The 17,795-nt window shown below is 40.1% G+C and overlaps 1 protein-coding gene across 6 annotated transcripts in view; it reads left to right on the forward strand.

The window, feature by feature from the left end:
- Positions 1 to 17,795, forward strand: part of tasp1 (taspase, threonine aspartase, 1) — a 110,338-nt gene that overhangs the window by 73,207 nt on the left and 19,336 nt on the right. For 4 of the 6 annotated variants that reach the window (XM_068044320.1, XM_068044317.1, XM_068044321.1 and 1 more), the window contains one exon: positions 2,697 to 2,807. In XM_068044320.1, the coding sequence (XP_067900421.1) occupies positions 2,697 to 2,807 (111 nt within the window). Of the gene's footprint in view, positions 1 to 2,696; positions 2,808 to 4,829; positions 5,065 to 17,795 lie in introns of those variants that run through there. The other 2 variants (XM_068044318.1, XM_068044322.1) reach the window with 2 other exon arrangements.

A 17,795-nucleotide genomic window follows, 5' to 3' on the forward strand; every position in this document is an offset into this window, starting at 1 on the left:
TCAGGAATGCACCAATAATGCTTACAGCCAAACCAACAGTCCCCTATCCGAAGAGTGTGGATTCTAGTTTCCATGGACAGGAGGGAAATTATAACTTGACTTTCATTATAAACAAGTTGCTAGAAGAATTCTTTAGAGCTACTTTGCTCACTTAGACAGAGAAGGGCTTACTGAAGATTTTCAAAATGGTTTCTGGAAAATGTGTTGGTGTCTTATCAACCTATTTGAAGTTTTCAAAGAGGTTTCTGGGTTTGTGGGTATAGGTTGCATGGTTGATTTCTGCCTGGATTTTAGTGTGTCGCATAATGGGCTACTCAATAAGCTTAGAGTCCTGTGGGATTTGCAAATCCCTGACCCTGGGGGATGTCTTAGGGTGGGGGAGCTTGTGATGCCAGAAGGAAGCACTCCCGCTCTTCCTAAACCACAAGTAGTGCTGTGAAGGCACCTGGACAACCGTAGTTGAACCTGCAACGACCTTGAGTTCATGAGGAATTCTTTGCTTTTATGAAAGCAGAAGGTTATTAATTGTAGTGGTTCTGCATGGGGAGTCGGGTCCAATAGGCGTCATTAATGAGAGCATTGCTCATTATCGTTATTAATAATCAGAATAAAGCCATTGATTGAACTATCCGCAAGTTCACCTGTGATACAAGTGTTGGTGTGAGCATTAAGATCTCAGATGAGGGGAAAAAATATAACCGGTTCGCAGTGCGATGTGGCAATGGTCCCATGCCTGGTAGATATCCTTTAATATCGATTTAAATGTAGTGTTATGCACATAGGTAAGCTAATACTATGCAGAGTTCTAAACTAAAGACATTTGAGCAGGTAAAAGACATGGGGAGGGAAATTTTAACATAGGTGAGCAAAATTTCCAGGAGTGTTGAGGTGCCAGCACCAAGCTGCTGACTTCTGGGTTTTACTGAGATGAGACGCGGGGCAGACAGCCAACCTGCTCCCAGGAAGTGGAATGGCATTTTAAATGTGTTAACAAGCCTGGTAGCCTTGGATTTAACATGCTTTGCAGGTTCAACTACGGCTGTCCAGGTTTCCTGGGCCTTGGGAAACACGGAAACCTCGGGAAGAAGGCAGGTGCCTTCACAGCACTACTTGTGGTTTAGGAGGAGCAGGAGTGCTTCCTTCTGGCATCACAAGCTCTCCCACCCTAAGACATCCCCCAGGGTCAGGGATCGGACCTACCTGGACCTGGGGCCTCCTCCTGCGTGTGCCCTGCCTGACTGGTCATCAGGTTTGTGAATCAGGCTGACGTCCTGATGGGGAACCTGTCGGGGCCAAAAATGACAAACTGTGGAGCTAAAACTTCACAGCACATGGAAAGCCAGACTTCCCATGTGCTACTGGACCCACCCCACTCCCAACACGTCAGCAAGTAAAATTTGCCCCATAAATGCTATAAAAATGAATTGCTAAAGGCCAGTGATCAGTAAGGTGAGCCTATAGTAGAAGCAAATAGAATATTCGATTATATTGCTAATAAAATCCAATGCAAAACAAAAGCACTCTACTGTCCCTGTTTGGCCATATCTAGAGAGCCATATCTAGAATCATTAGAATGGTAGAGCCATTTGACCTATTGTGCCTGTGCAAGCTCTTTGGAAGAGCCATCCAATTTATCCCGCTCCCCTGAAAATTTTTTTTCCATCGGATGCCTTTTGAAAGTTACTACTGCATCTGCTTCTACCCCACCCTCCCTTTCAGGTAGTCAAATCATCATAACTCGCTGCTTGTATATAAAAGAAAAAATTCTTATTGTCCCTTTCGTTCTTTTGCTAATTGTTGGGTTGCTAAAGAGCAGAGCACATGGTTAGACCATGTGCTGTTCCACCATACTGTCATTATTGCATCTTGCAACATTCTCAAATGATTTTAGAAATCTAGAATGCATTTTTTTTTTAACTACTCCTGTTGTCAGTATGACATTTAGTGCATAAAAAGGTCTTCTGCTATATAGTATGATGAGCAGTGTGGTTCCCATTAAAAGTATTTTGTATCAAATTGCTATGAAAGATAACCAAGGCTGCTAGTTTTCTAAAAAAAAAACGTAAATGTCATAGCCTGTAAAGTCTTCATCATATGGCAGACAGAACAGAAATGGATTTTATTTTTTTGCTCTCAAACAGGAGGTTCTTTCATGTCTGGAAATTGAAAACGTGTGTATCTTAATGCAACAAATGTATGTGTGTTCTTTTACATGCACCTGTTTCCAATTTTCAAACATGAAAGACGTGCCCATCGAAAGATCTATTTAAAAAAAAATGTTCCTGTGACACACAATGGATGTTTAAGATTACAGACGTGGTCCTTGTCCAAGTTATGCACCCCAAAATCTTTATTGTTCTACAACAAATGAGTATGTGGTGTCAATTGTAAGTATATTTGTCTTTTGTTGTGGGTCTGGTACAAGAAACATTACTCAGATTGACTTTATTTTTTGAAGATTAATTCTGCTGTGGTTTGAATGAAGTTCTGACAGAAAACAACAGTAAACATAAGAGTGACATTCTAAGAACTACATTGCTTCAAATAAACTTTTTTTTCCTAAAAGAACTGTTTGCTTATTGGCTAATAAATTGTATGGAAAGGATATTGCTATTATCTGTTTCTATCATATAGCTATCTTTCCACTTGTGATCTTTTGATAATTTGCATTTTTTTTTTTAATTTCCCCCTTCAAGGTTGTGGAGAACACCTTGTACGAACTATGTTGGCCAGGGAATGTTCAGTGGCCCTACAGGCAGAAGATGCTCACCAGGCCTTATTGGAGACTATGCAAAAGAAATTTGTTCGTAAGTTTTTGTTTCCCCACCCCTCCTTCTAGTGCAGTAGAGATCTCCCTCTCCTCCTCTTCCCCTTTCCAACTTCATTCCCCCTTCTCTTCTTCTCTCTCTGTCTGTCTCCCTCTCTTTTTTGATGGCCTTAAGGTGCTGCTTTTAGAGACCTGTGAACCTGATTCCCCAAATCCTGCTTTCATCTCCCAGATTTCCCCTATTTGAAGTATATTGTAAAACATATAACCTCGCATTGAACTGACATGGAATTCTATCTGCCACATTTTTGACTAATTCACTATCTTATCAATATCGCCTTGCAACTTACTTTAATCCTTAGAATTATATACTATTTTCTTCAAATTTGGACTATCTTACAATATTACAACACTAATCTTACAAGTCCTATTTCCAGATCATTGCTGTACACAGTAAATTGAAGCATAGTGTAATTGACATTCTTTGAGGGTAGTTTGACGATGCTTTTCCCCAAGCCTCTGATAGGAAATATCATTACTTCCTGTTAAGTAGATTGGACAGAAAACTATTATCAGTGGGTGGTTGTTCATTTTGTGAGAGCGACTAAGTAAACCGGTTGCTTAATTCAGGTTAGTTTGAATTTGACTGAGCAAGAGCCTGATAGAAAAGCACAGCAAAGGGCAGATCAGGTGGCATTGCCTTGCATTTCACAGGACCTGTGGAGAAAGTTGAAGCTCTGCTCTTGACCAAATGTGTAACAATTTCTGCAAGTGATCTAAAGCATTATGTATACTTCTGCGTTGAGGCACTCAGGATGATGGACACTTCAGTGCTGCAGCTGCCCATGATGGCCTTATGGTTTACATTGTCTTTTTGTACTATTTTGCACATGCGCAGGTTGAAGCAGTGAAAAACTTGAGATTATGTACAATAGATATTGTTTTACTTATTCTTTCAAATAAGTTCAGTTTTCTGTACAATATTCCCTCCTAGGACTCCTTACCATTTCTGATCTGGCATGGTCTAGAGCTACTGTGTTATTTTGTGGTAACTTGGATATCACTGTTTCTATCTCCAAGCCAAGAAATAAGAATGAGGGAATGTACCGCAGAGTAGGGGACAACCACCTGGAACAGAAATAATTGACTTTAAAAGAACAGACTTCAAAGGGATGAGAAATAAATTCATTGGAAGAGTGATTGGAAAACTATGAAATTATTGGCCCATTTAATAAGTTGGAAGTTGGAAATGAAGGACAAAGTCGTATCAGAATACATCATTTACTATGGACATTTCCCAGGTCAGAAATCCTTTTGCCAGGAATGGCAGAAAAGCTGGATAGCATGCAAATAATGTAATGATTATAAAGAGGTTAGATGCTCTTAAAATGAAGCAAATATCTGGTTTGCAAAGCAGACACAAATTTTTAAAGGTGAAGGAGTTTTAAAATTAAACTTGGGAGAAACTTCATAGATTTACATAAAAGCACAAACAGGCCATTTGGCCCAACCAGTCTCTGCTGGCATTTATCCTCCGCTCTAGCCTCCTCCCATACTTCCTCATTTAACTCGATCAGCATAATCGTCTATTCCCTTCTCCCTCATATGTCTCTCTAGCTTGCCCTTAAATATGTTAATATTCACCTCAACTACTTCCAGTGGTAGCGAGTTCCACATTCTCGCCACTCTCTGGTAAAGAAGTTTCTTCTGAATCCCTTCTTTGATTTCTTGGTGACTATCTTATATTGATGGTGTTACAAAAGTGCTTCTATATTTTTTTGTTAAGTGTGCCTTTTTGAGGACCTATGTTTAAATTGTGAAGCTGAATTCATTGGAAGGCTGAAGATTTCATAGAAGCTGGACTTTGTTGTTGACAGTACATTGAAAGGACACTGAGATGTTGTTTAAAAACCGTCTTGCTGGAAGTCATGTGCTTTAAGCAATAAACAACAGAAATCTTGGTGACCTGGGGAAGATGTTTATAGAGAAGTGACCGGTCAAGATTTATATGGGTCAGGAGGATTGACTCTTGAGATAATGTTTTTGGTTTCGCTTTGGACAGTGTGTTGGGGTGTGAACTGTTTTGAAGACAGTTGGAGAAAACCAGCCAAGAGAACAGCCACCATCAGCTCACCCTCTTCCATCTCTTTGAGAACTTTCTGAGAATCAGCTGTAAGAAATTTAGAAACCGATGCTGTGTTTCTCCTGAAAAGCCTGCCAGAAACTCCTGATGCTGCATTTCTCCTGGAATGCCTGCCTCAACATTGCCTGAAAAGAACTGCAGTAGAAAGATTCCAGTGACAGCTGCCTATGCATATTTGGGACGCCAGACCAAAAAGGGACAACTGACATCTTTCCATATCTTTTTTTTTTCTTCAAGAATAAGCAAGTATTTAGCCAATGTATTTTTTGTCTTTTTTTTGTAACTGACCTCTGAAGAGAGAATTTCTGTATTTTTTTGGTGGGGGGGGGGCGGGAATTTAAAAAGGGGAACTTTCATATTTCAATCTGCGTTAATGTTTTGCTTCGTTACTGGTCAAGTCTTGTTTTAGTTCCACTTCTCCACAGGTCACAACATACATTTAAATGTTTACCTGGTTACAGCCAATCGTACACTTTTTTTTTAAATCCCAGAATAAAGTACACCAACCAGGTTTTTTTTAATAAACAACAACGTTATAAGTTTATTATAAAACAAGAATTAGCCGGTAAGGAAGCAAAGCATTAACACACAGATTGAATTATGAAAGTTCCCTTTTTAAAATTCCCCAATTACACACTCCCTCCCTCCCTCCATAAGTTCTTTCTGCAGAGGTCTGTTACAAAAAAAAAAGACAAAGACTACTTTGGCCAAATACTTGCTAATTCTTGATGGGGGAAAAAAGGAGAGAAGACATTGAACGAAGTCAGTTCCCCTTTTTTGATCTGGCATCTGGGTATACGAGATGGGTCACTGAGATAGTTTCAGAAGCAGTCCATCCTGGAGATGTCGAGAATTATTCTTGTAGGCTTTCCAGGAGAAATGTGGCATCAGGGTTTTCCGCCAGCACACACTTGAATCGCAGGATTTCTTCCAGCTTCTCAGGAGCTATGCAGCACCAAGATTTTAGATCTCACACACTGGATCTTTGCAGGATTTCTTCAGAGGTAGAGAAGGTGGTGAGCTGAGTGGTTTCTATTTTTTGCTGGCAGCAAAACACCAACTGTCTTCAAGCATTTCACACCCCAACTGAAAAACAATATCCAAACTCCAAACAGAGAGTCGACCTCCATAAACCTTGACATGTGGCTTCTCTGTAACCATTTTTCCCCAGGTCACCAAGGGTTCTGTTTACTGAGCCCAAATCACGTGACTTCCAGCACAGGTCTTTTCCAAACAACATCTTAACTGTCCCTTCGGTGAACTTGGTTTAAAAAAAACACATCCATGGATTCCTTTCAGTCTTAATACAAATCCTCAAAACAATAAAATATTTTAAAGAATGGAAGCACTTTCGTAACAACTTAAGTATATGTTGTGACCTGTGGAGAAGTGGAGCTAGAAAAGACAGTGCTCTCCTCCTGCCTTGATCATAACAATGGCCTCAAGTTTTTGCACTTCCCCATAAATGGAAATACCCACTCTGGTAGGATTTTCCTTCCAAAGATTAGAAAGTAGCTAACTATCTCCATGACGTTGAAAAGGGTTGAGACTTCCCTGAAAATCATAGACTGATAACAAAGAAAATATTTGAAATGAATTTTGAGGGATCTAATTGGTAAAATTTTGGTAGTGTATAACCTACATAAATTTAGGAGGGACGATTCTATTTAACTTACCTAGTGTGTTAGCATAATACAGTGTGATGGATTTGTAGAGGGCTTTGACAAGTTTCACATTGGTTAAGCTAAGGAATCACTGAATAGATGGATAGATAAGTGGCTTTAAAATATATGGTGTTGTATAGATAATAAATATGAAACAGGAGGTTAGCTTAAAATTTAAAATTAAGGGTTAATATGCCAGATGCTTTGGGGTTGGTCTCAATCCCACTGATAGGTTGTAGATGTGAGCAGAAGGATGATTCATTTTATATAGATTTTGAAGTATTTTATCCTTTTTTTTAAAAATGCGATCTTAAATTGGTAACCTTGCAACCTCTTCCAAAATTAGTCTAAACAAATTGTTCATCATGGTAAGCGAGTCAAGTACCAAGGATTTGAAGCTTTAAAGAAGAATTTGAGAGTAAGCAGAGAACCCGAGTGGAAATTTTATTTTATACAAATGGGAAATAGACTTGTGGCATAAGTTCCCAAGAAAGACCATTGAACCGCATTGCGCAAATGAGGATGTTTCTAGAAAAGAAAAATCTAGAGATTTTAAGAAGGCAAGGTTTGAGATCATTTTTTAAAAATCGATGAGCTTGTTCAGCAGGCCTTCTGTAACTCAGCCCATTAACCATTCTCCATGAGCCAAGAATGTTGACAGGGTTATTTGACCAGAGAGGGTATGACTTTTAAGCCTCCCTCTGGTTTCACTCAATGTCCACAGACCTGTATTTTTCAGCAGAACTTATTGAATAGCCATCAGTAACAGTATTCCTTGGTTTTTTTTTTTACTCCTCCCATCCCTCACCTTTATCCAGAGCACTGAGACCATTTGTAGCACCCCCAACTGCTACCTGACTGAGTTCATTAAACTCAGTCGTGGTAGAATAGTATTTGGGACCCTCTGATTTGCATGGCTTAGTTCTGGGTGTTGCATTCTCAATGTTTTTCCTTGGTTGAATGACACCAATATTCTGTTTTGTATACGAAGATAGAACTTTCACAGAATGAAGATGATCGCATCTAAGAACGGTAATCTTAATATTTGAATACCTTTTTGTGGCAATTGCTACTCAGTGAGATGGAGATCTGTGTTAATGTCTGATGTATTTACTGGGTTATTATGGTCTGAAAAATCACTATCCTTGTGGATTTTGGTACTCCCAACTTGAGTTAATATGAAAATTTAATACTGGATGGGGAGATTACAACTTCTGTTTGTGTCCTTTGGTGCGAATAGGTGGGTGGATGAGGGGGGAATAGCAGCAAGAGATTTTGCTCATGATTGCTCTCCAATTTATTGGATAACATGGTCTTGGACAGTACTGGTTTTATTTTAATCACTTCAGGTAGCTAAGATTGGCATCCAAGCCCAGGTAGAATATTGATGACAGTCCTTAAAAAAAAAGTCCCTTGCATACAGCCCACCTGCTTTTGTCTTATTGCTAAGTAATAAGCAACAATTTCTTCTGATAAGTGCAAGAGAATTGATTTGAACAATATTGTGCAGTATGTTGCATTGAAATTACTTCCTCCTGTTTTGCCCCAAAAGTAGTCCGTTTAAAATTAAGCTTAGAAAAACATGTCCGATTGTATGAATGTGATTTTTTTTTTGTTCATTTTGCTTTATCAGACATCCTTAGATGCCAAATGGAACAAATTTTGGATAATTTGATATCTTTGCATGGCTTTAATTGAAATATTTTAATGTGCTGTAATCCAGACCTTTCACCTCGTATACCAGCCCTCCAACCAGAATTGGGGGTTTATTAAGAAAGATTAAAAATCTCTTGTGGACAAAATTAGGATAGTAACTTACTAGCATGCTTTAGTGATTATTTGTTTGGTTTAGCTGATTAATTGTTCAGTTGCAACTGGCACCCTTTAAACGATAACCTTTAGGTGCTGAAAAGTTGCTTAGAACTCTATCTCACACATGTATAGGATGCCTGTATTGTGCAGATTTATTTATTGTGGCACAGTACTAAGTGGTAAAGTTTTAAGTTATGTTTACAAGAATATAGCTTGATATAATGGAGATAGAACAGCAATAGTATCGCTGCCTATTTTGAAAAACCAAACCCAATAAAATTTGGCCCACAGAAATAGTTCAAATGTCCTACATTTTATAACTGCCTGTCTGTGTACAGCCTTTGTTTCATGGTCAAGATCTGAAGGCTTACATGCCAGCAGAATATTTCATAATATGCAGATGCATTTTTACATGTCACACTCCATAATTGGCTGGGGAGATCAAAGATGTGCAGTGTGCACAGTCACTTTTTACTGTCTTCCAGCAAAGGGATGCCATCCAGCAAATGAACAGGCTGTTAGCAGACCTGAAAGAATAGCTTGGCAGAACAGTGCATGTAGCCAGCAGGCGAGAAAGCAGTTTAGTTACATTTGTCCTGCTAGCAACTGATTGTAGCTCTTGCCATCGGCAGCCAGCATCCTGTTTACAATTTAGATCTGAATCCCCGCGGGAGATGTGGGCCCTTGGCCAAATTGGGAATGCCTGGCATAGATATTCGGAGCTCTTTAAGCAGCAGGTGACAGACAAACTGATGGCAGATGTTTATCACTTGTGTAGCTTAAAAGCATTGTGTGACAGAGAGATTGCTAAATCTGTGCTGGGGGAGGGTGATAGCCAGTAAATATTATTATTCAGTAGATTTAAGAGTTGGTTGTTTGGAAAATATTTTGGAAATCAGTTGCAAAACAAAACTGTTGCTTTCCAAATCCTTGTTTATTGTATATTAATGTGTGTTTTGTTTTCAAAGTTCTTTAAATATTTCCCAAATCTACCTCATTAAATATGATATGGGCTTCCAAACTGCTGGAGTAGAGGCACACTAGTGGTTTATATCGCTTAAGTATGATGACGAACAGGATTGTACTTTTTTTAAACAATAGGTTAAATAATATAATCTTGAATTTATTTAGGATAAAATCACTCAAGTAGATAATTGGTTGCTTATTATTCGAGGTGCAGTTCTCCTTTTGTAATATGTGAATTCCTAAATCTACCTTTCACCTTTTCTACCCTAGCCTTCTGTATTGGTTTCTTTCCTTTTTTTATATCTACCCTTCCAAACCCTCATCAATCCCCATCTCAAACCAGGAGACTTCTGTAGCACCATTTGTCTTGCATTGAATGTAAGACCATTTAAGGATCAAAATCAAAGCACATAACTTTGGAACATAAATGAAAACTAACTTATATAATGCATGTTTTCTTGGAGATTAATTTTATTTTTACTGGTGGTCTGGAATGATCAGAAATTAATCACAGATTTATGTCTGCTGTGCTGTTCTGCTTAGTTTGTGTTTTTGACTGGACAGCTGTGTTTCACGGGTATGATGGATGAATGCCATTGTGAATTTGCTTGGGGCTGGTTATCATTGCTGTGTAAAATCAGACCTGTGTTGTTTAAGCAGCTCTCTAGATCCTGAAACAAGTTTAAAGACATCATGAACACTTAAAAGTCATGTGGGGAGGGAAAGAATACTTCTTTGTTCAAACTATTCTAAGTACTTCGGTAAGGGTGGAGTCATGCACAGGTTTTGTGATTCAAGGCAGGTGAGTCAAAAGATTTATCGTCGCAAGAACACACTTAAGTAGTGACTAGAACGAAAAGCATTTTAGCAGGACAAGAATCCTTCCCCTAATGGATAGCAGAACAAATACAGCTAATGCTTTTGAGGTTAACCTAACTGCTTTCCATTTGGCAATATCCACTACTCTTCCCTCTTCCATTGGCTTTGACACAAAATCGCATCCAGTGTGGAACACAGGTATTTCCCTTTTCGGCAGCTCCTCAATCCCATTGGCACCACTTTCCAACATTTACTCTTCCATGTGAATTTCTGTGAAGGTTAGAAGCTCTGCATTGTTTGTATTTGGGATAGACTTGAAAGATAAGCATAAAAGGAAAACATTGGTGAGAATTGAGAAGATATTGTTCATCGACAAAGTCAGAAGAGAGCAATTACCTTCCCTATTCAGACACGATTTGAGATGGCTGCATTGCTACTTGACATTGTTAAAAATGTCCCAGCTGTTGAACTTGACATGCAGCTTCCTTCCACTTTCTCTGGCTATGAGGGGTGACATTTACCTTTAATTTTAATGCATCTGGCTACTTCAAGGTGACATTAGTTGCATCAGTCCGTAGCAGTTAATTGCTGCTTTCACGCACAACATTGTTGCTCTGTTCAGGCATGCCTTGGGGTTTTTTCAGTTTCGTATGGATCCAGCAAAGCAGAAAAAGAATCATCAACTTTGAGTGGTTGGATTTCTGTAGGCGCAGGGTGACATTGATGTCACATATGCAACTATAAAGGCTCCATCTGAAACCCAATCGGTCAGGAACGGGTTGGGGATTTAATTGCTGGAATATCCAGAGAGTGAGGGATACTAGCTACCTCATTATCCATGTTACCTTGGCAATAGCTTTGGTGCATTTCTTCTAGGATAACTGCACTGTTCAACCACAACAACATGACCAATTAGCTGCCCTTTTCTGAATATAAGTTCAGGCTGAAAACGTGTTCATTGAGACCTCGGGCACTATCTGAATCATTATGCAATAGACCAGGGGTCGGCAACCTTTATTAACCTGAAGAACCTTTTTTTAAAAGATTGCCTAAAATAAAAACTATTGGGAGCCGCAAGACGAAAATTCAGCATTTCTAAACCAAATATTTGACAAATTGCCAAGTGTTTTTGGTACCGTGCATAATTCGCATATATAATAAAATACATGTATTGATTTTATGTATCAATAGCTGTATTTTCTCTCATTTTTGAAGCTTTTTGCATTTTTTTAATTTTTTCTGCGCATCTCCAGTATATGCGTGTTCAGGTTTTATATATCAAATTGCATGAATTATGCATGTTTGAAAAGAAAATGTAAAAGTCGTGAACCACATTAATTTAATGGAACAATAGCACGTTTCCACTTTGAATTAAAAACCATAATAAGAAATGTATATATAAAACTGCAAGGATGCTTATTATCTGTTTTTATAACAGAACTTGTGATGAAGGGAATTTTTTTTACTTTTGTCAGTAAAGTCATCTTTCAAACTAACTTAAGATGAGTAGAAATAAGACAATTTTTTTGGCTATCAAGTCTTCTGATAAATAGCTTCTAATAGCATATTCATAATACATTATTGTCTTCGATATTTTAGAAACACTAATGTTCGCAATCATACAATCTGTTCCTCGAACCAAAGATGTTATCTATAATTATGGTGTAGCTATACCATTCGAACAGGTTTATTTAGAGCATGATGATGTTTTTCATTGAAATAATCATTTGAAACTGCATAGTGCAGCATAATGATTAGTCTATTATCCCCACAATAAAACCACGGCTCATACTTGACTTAATTTTTAGGCATTTTTCATGATAATGGAATCCAACTGGAAAAAGGTGGGAGCCGCTAATGAGATGTTAAAGAGCTGCATGTGGCTCTGGAGCCACAGGTTACCGACCCCTGCAATAGACCATCTGACTCCTGGGTAGTATTTCTGGTGCCTGGACAGATCAATTTGAGTCCTGCACTATAGTCCAGCAAGACTTCCAGAATTGTAATAGTTTTCTGGATCCTCCATAATTTGACCATTACAAACATTTGGGCCTTTTCCATTGCAGAAAGTGAAAAGGAAGAAGGTGCTGTGGACCAAACCCCTGCTCATGACGCCGGAGGGGTGGGCCCAGCAACTCTACCACTAGCAGTATATGCCATCATGCAGGAGATCATCTCCAACTTTTTTCATGCAAAGACATTGCTGTTCATCTGCATAACACAGTAAAGCCCTTCATGATCCTTCACTTGTTCTCGTATAGCCATTCAGCATATCTGTGATAACACTAATATCCACTCTGGGACAGAATAGTTACACACATTAGTTACTATATGAGGGGGTGGGGGGAAATCTTCCTGGAAAAAAATATGCAAACACATTGAATTGCCAGAAATACATATGTTTACTAACATCTTAACCCTTCATTATGCCTTACTACTCTTACTGCCTCTTAGGAGATATGAGGATAGTGTGAGAAAAAAGGCATTGAAGTGGATGACCAGCCATGATCATATTGAATGGCAGAGCAGGCTCAATTTGCTGAATGCTCCTATGTTTTTATCACTACTTTATGCCTAAAACTTTTGTATGCATGATATTAAACTCTTATCCTTGTGTGGAGCTGCCTCGGTATCAAGAGCTTATGAAGTTTGTAGCTGGAACTTTACCAATGGAGCTCTCCGTTAAAGGCCAGCGAGATCATGTAGAGGGGTGACAATCTTGCTCTGCCATTTTATTTGCAGTATTGGGAAAATCCAGGCCTTAATTTGTGGCATAATTACTAAATGGTAGGTGAAGGGAGATAGCAACATGTAAATTCGAAATTGAAGTTTCCTCGGTCCTGGAGGTGAAAGGACAGTATTCCAAAACAATTCATTATCCAATCACCCGGTACTGTTTCAATAGCCCCTCTTACTCTTAGTTTTGCAGCGCTTAATATAAGCTGTGGAGACGACTCGCAAGAGTACTTGTATTTTTCCTCCCATTGAAGGATATGGGAATGCAATTAGCTGGAAAAAATCATCTTTGAAGAGGTACTTTTCCTGAAGCTTTGTCTTCCTGGGTGTTGGCCGATTAAAGCAATGGGTCATGGATTTATGTGCACTGCTCAGGTGTCTCTAACCTTACAATCTCGGCCTCACTTTTTGACTAAACCAGTAAGTGAAAACTGTGAGGTTTCCTCTTCACTGTGTTATGGATAACCTCCCTCCCTTCCCCTAGCCCACTGGGCCAAACATCCACAAAGGTTTCTCCGCCCCCCCCCCCCCCCCCCCCTTGCCCAAACCCTGCCACATGCCCAACCTCTTAACATGCATCTTTCTCTAGTGCTCTCCTGTTTCCCCTCCTGCCATCTGAGTTCGTCTTGTCCATGAGGCCCACTTCCTTCTCCCTGGATCTTATTTCCATTAAATTATTGACCACCCAACTTCCTAACTGATGCTGTGAACAGTTCTCTCTCCTCAGGTGCTGTCCCTCTCTCCTTCAAATCTGCCATCATCACCTCTCGAAAAAAACCCTTGACCCCTCTAGCCTTGTAAACTATCATTCCATCTCCAACCTCCCTTTACACTCCAAAGTCCTTGAACATGTTGCCTCCCAAATGTGTGCCCCTCTTTCCCAGAATTCCATGTTTGTATCCTTCCAATCAGATTTTTGTCCCTCCCACAGTGCCAAAACAACTCTTACCAAAGTCTCAAATATCCTATGTGACTGTGACAAGGGTAAACTATCCCTTTTCGACCTGTCGGCAGCCTTTGGCACAGTTGACCGCATTATGCTTCTCCACTGTCATTTAGCTGGGTGAGACTGCGCTCGACTGATTCCATTCTTATCTATCCATTTTATAACCAGAGAATCACCAACAATGACTGGTGACGTTCAATGGCATTACCATCACTGAATCCCCCACTATCAACATCCTAGGGGGTCACCATTGACCAAAAACTGAACTGGACCGGCCACTTAAATGCTGTGGCTACAAAAGCAGGTCAGAGGCTGGGAATTCTGCGGCAAGTAACTCCCCTCCTGAATCCCCAATGCCTGTCCACCATCTACAAGGCACAAGTCAGGCGTGTGTTGGAGTACGCTGCACTTTCCTGGATGGGTACAGCTCCGAACAACACTCTAGAAGCTCAACACCATCCAGGACAAAGCAGCCTGCTTGATTGGCACCCCAGCCACCACCTTCAACATTTTCTACCACTGACGCGCAGTGGCAGCAGTACTATATACAAGATGCACTGCAGCAACTCAACAAGGCTCCTTCGGCACCTTCCAAATCCGCAACCTCTGCCACCTAGAAGAACAAGGGCATCAGATGCATGGGAACACCACCGTCTGCAAGTTCCCCTCCAAGCTACACATTATCCTGATTTGGAACTATATCACTGTTCTTTCACTATTGCTGGGTCAAAATCCTGGAAATCCCTTCCTAACAGCACTTTGGGTGTACCTACACCCCAAGGACTGCAGCGGTTCAAGAAGGTAGCTCACCACCACATTCACAAGGGCAATTAGGGATGGTCAATAAGTGCTGGCATAGCCAGCGATGCCCACATCCCATGAACAAATTTTTTTTAAAAAGCTTCTCTTCCTATTCCTGGACTGTTACCCCTGGTGCCCCCAAGGATCAATCTTGACCCCCTCGTGTTTCTCATCTACATGCTGCCCCTCGGCAGCCTCATCCAAAAACATGTCATGTTCACTTATATGCTGACAACACTCAGCTCTATACCACCATCATCTCTCTTGACCTCTCCACTGTCTCTAAATTGTCAGATTACTTGTTCAACATCTGTTACAGGATGAGCAGAAATTTCTTTCATCTAACTATTGGGGAGACCGAAGCCATTGTTTCCAGTCCTTGCCCCAAACTTCGTTTCCTAGCCACTGACTCCATCCATCTCTCTGGCAACTGGCTGAAGCTGAACCAGACTGTTTGCAACCTTGGCATCATATTTGACCCCAAGCTGAGCTTCCAGCCACAAATCCACCCCATCACTGAGACCAGCTATTTCCACCTCCGTAACATTGCCCAACTTTGCCTCTGCCTCAGCTCACTGCTGCTGAATCCCTCATACATTGTCTTTTGCTACCTCGAGACTTGACTACTGTAATGCACTCTTGTCGGCCTCCCTTGTTTCTACCCTTTTTAAACTTGAGGTCACCCAAAACTGTTGTCCGTGTCCTTACTTGCACCAAGTCCCTTTCACTCATCACCCCTGTGCGCTTGACCTACATTGGCTCGCAGTTAAGCAGCACCTCAATTTACAAATTCTTATCCTTGTTTTCAAATCTCTGCATGGCTGTGCCCCTCCCTAACTCTAATCCCCTCTAGCCTACAACCCTCCGAGATATCTGTGCTTTTCCAATTCTGATCTCTTGAAGATCCCCGATTTTTAATCACGTCACCATTGGAAGCCATGCCTTCAGCTGTCAAAGTCCTAAGCTCTGAAATTTCCTCCCTAACAACCCTCTTCGCTTCTCTTCGTCTCTTTCCAAAATGCTGCTTAATACCTACCTCCTTGCCCAAACTTTTGGTCATCTATCTTATCTCCTTGTGTGGCTCGGTGTGAAATTTTGTGTAACGGTCCTGTGAAGCCCCCTTGAGACATTTTGTTATGTTAAAGGAGCTTTACAAATGCAAATTGTTGTTTAGATTTCCATAAGACCTTGTCTAGTATTTTACAGTAGTTAATATGTTTCGGAATGTAACTTTTTTAAATTTACACTTTTTTCTGTCTTACTTTTCATCCCGTTGCATTGTCATTAAATACTTGAAGGGATAAAAGTTCCAGGGCTACAGAGAAAGAGTAAGATTGATTGGATAGCTCTATCAAAGAGCCAGCAAGGCACAATGGACCAAATGGCGGCCTTCTGTGCTATATGATTCTATGACATGCATTTTCAGTCATCTTTTTAGTCGGCAGAATAGCCTGTTGATTTTCCGTCAAGCTCCAGTGCTATTTTCTCATTGGACAGGACTCCAGGTTTTCAAAGGGCGATCCACATAACATAAGACATGCTGTCTCCACAAGTTTTCCCACCCAGCTGCCTGGCTGAGAAACAACTAAAATTGTGGTTGATTGAAATGTTACCTAGAACTTGGATTTGAATCTATAACCACAGTAGTATGAATTGAGTATCTTCAGTAGGTTACTATGTAATTTTAAAGCTATTTAAGAAATTCTGTGGCGAGTAACCCAAACGTAGCCTCAGATGTTTATAGAGCAGTGGCTGTGATGCTGTTGCTCAATAAGAAAATGGTATAGAGCTGGATAAAAGTAAGAAAGATGAGAGATAGTGTTTCAAGAGACAATTTCACCAACTGTGGTCCTTTTTAACAAATTGAGTTTAAAAGTAAATTTATAATCAGTACTTGTAATGGTTATGGGGGTGGGACACATTTAATTGGCCAGTGCTGATGAGGTAAAGGAAACTGGCTGGGAAAAGGAACTATGTCTGATAATTCGGCTCTTCCAGTAACACAGACTTGAAATGACAAGTGCGCTGAAGCACCCTAGGTTAATAACTGTTATTAATTCCGCTCATTCACAATGTCAATCTCCATAATCCCTTTTCAGCCAATTACTTGTAGTCACCCATTCAGTTTATGACGAAAATGTTTTTACACATCAACATAATTAATAAAAGCAAAGGATGGTTGTTAATCATTATTTTTCGAAAATACTATTCTAAGAAATAGCAGTTTTGGTTTTTCATAATATATATTTAATTCTTCTTTTTGGAATTGGGTTTCACTCAGACCAATGGGAGTCATTCAAAGAGGAAATAGTGAGAGTTCAGAGCCAACATGTATCCGTTAAGGTGAAGGGTAGGACCAACAAGTCCAGGGAACACTAGATGTCAAGAGATATAGAGGATTGGATCAGGGGGAAAAAGGAAGCTTATGGCAGATTCAGATTGCTGAAAACAGCGAAGGCACTAAAGGAGTATAGAAAGTGCAGGGGGGTACTTAAAAAAAGCAATTAGGAGAGTGAAGAGGGGACATGAAAAAACACTGGCAGGCAAGATAAAGGAAAATCCTAAGGCATTTTATAAGTATATTAAGGGCAAGAGAATAACCAGGGAAAGAGTAGGACCCATTAGGGACCTAAGTGGCAATTTGTGTGTGGAGCCGGAGGACATAGGTGAGGTTTTAAATGATTAATTTTCATCTGTGTTCACTATGGAGAAGGACGATGTAGATGTAGACATCAGGGAAGGGGATTGTGATATACTTGAACATATTAACATTGAAAGGGAGGAAGTATTAGCTGTTTTAGCAGGCTTAAAAGTGGATAAATCCCCAGGTCCAGATGAGATATATCCCAGGCTGCTATGTGAGGCAAGGGAGGAGATAGCAGGGGCTCTGACACACATTTTCAAATCCTCTGGCCACAGGAGAGGTACCAGAGGATTGGAGGACAGCGAATGTGGTACCATTATTCAAGAAGGGTAGCAGGGATAAACCAGGTAATTACAGGCCAGTGAGTCTAACATCAGTGGTTGGGAAACTATTGGAGAAAATTCTGAGGGACAGGATGAATCTCCACTTGGAGAGGCAGGGATTAATCAAGGATAGTCAGCATGGCTTTGTCAGGGGGAGATCATGTCTAACTAACT

The sequence above is a fragment of the Heterodontus francisci genome, chromosome 13 (assembly GCF_036365525.1).
Source record: "Heterodontus francisci isolate sHetFra1 chromosome 13, sHetFra1.hap1, whole genome shotgun sequence".
Taxonomy (NCBI): domain Eukaryota; kingdom Metazoa; phylum Chordata; class Chondrichthyes; order Heterodontiformes; family Heterodontidae; genus Heterodontus; species Heterodontus francisci.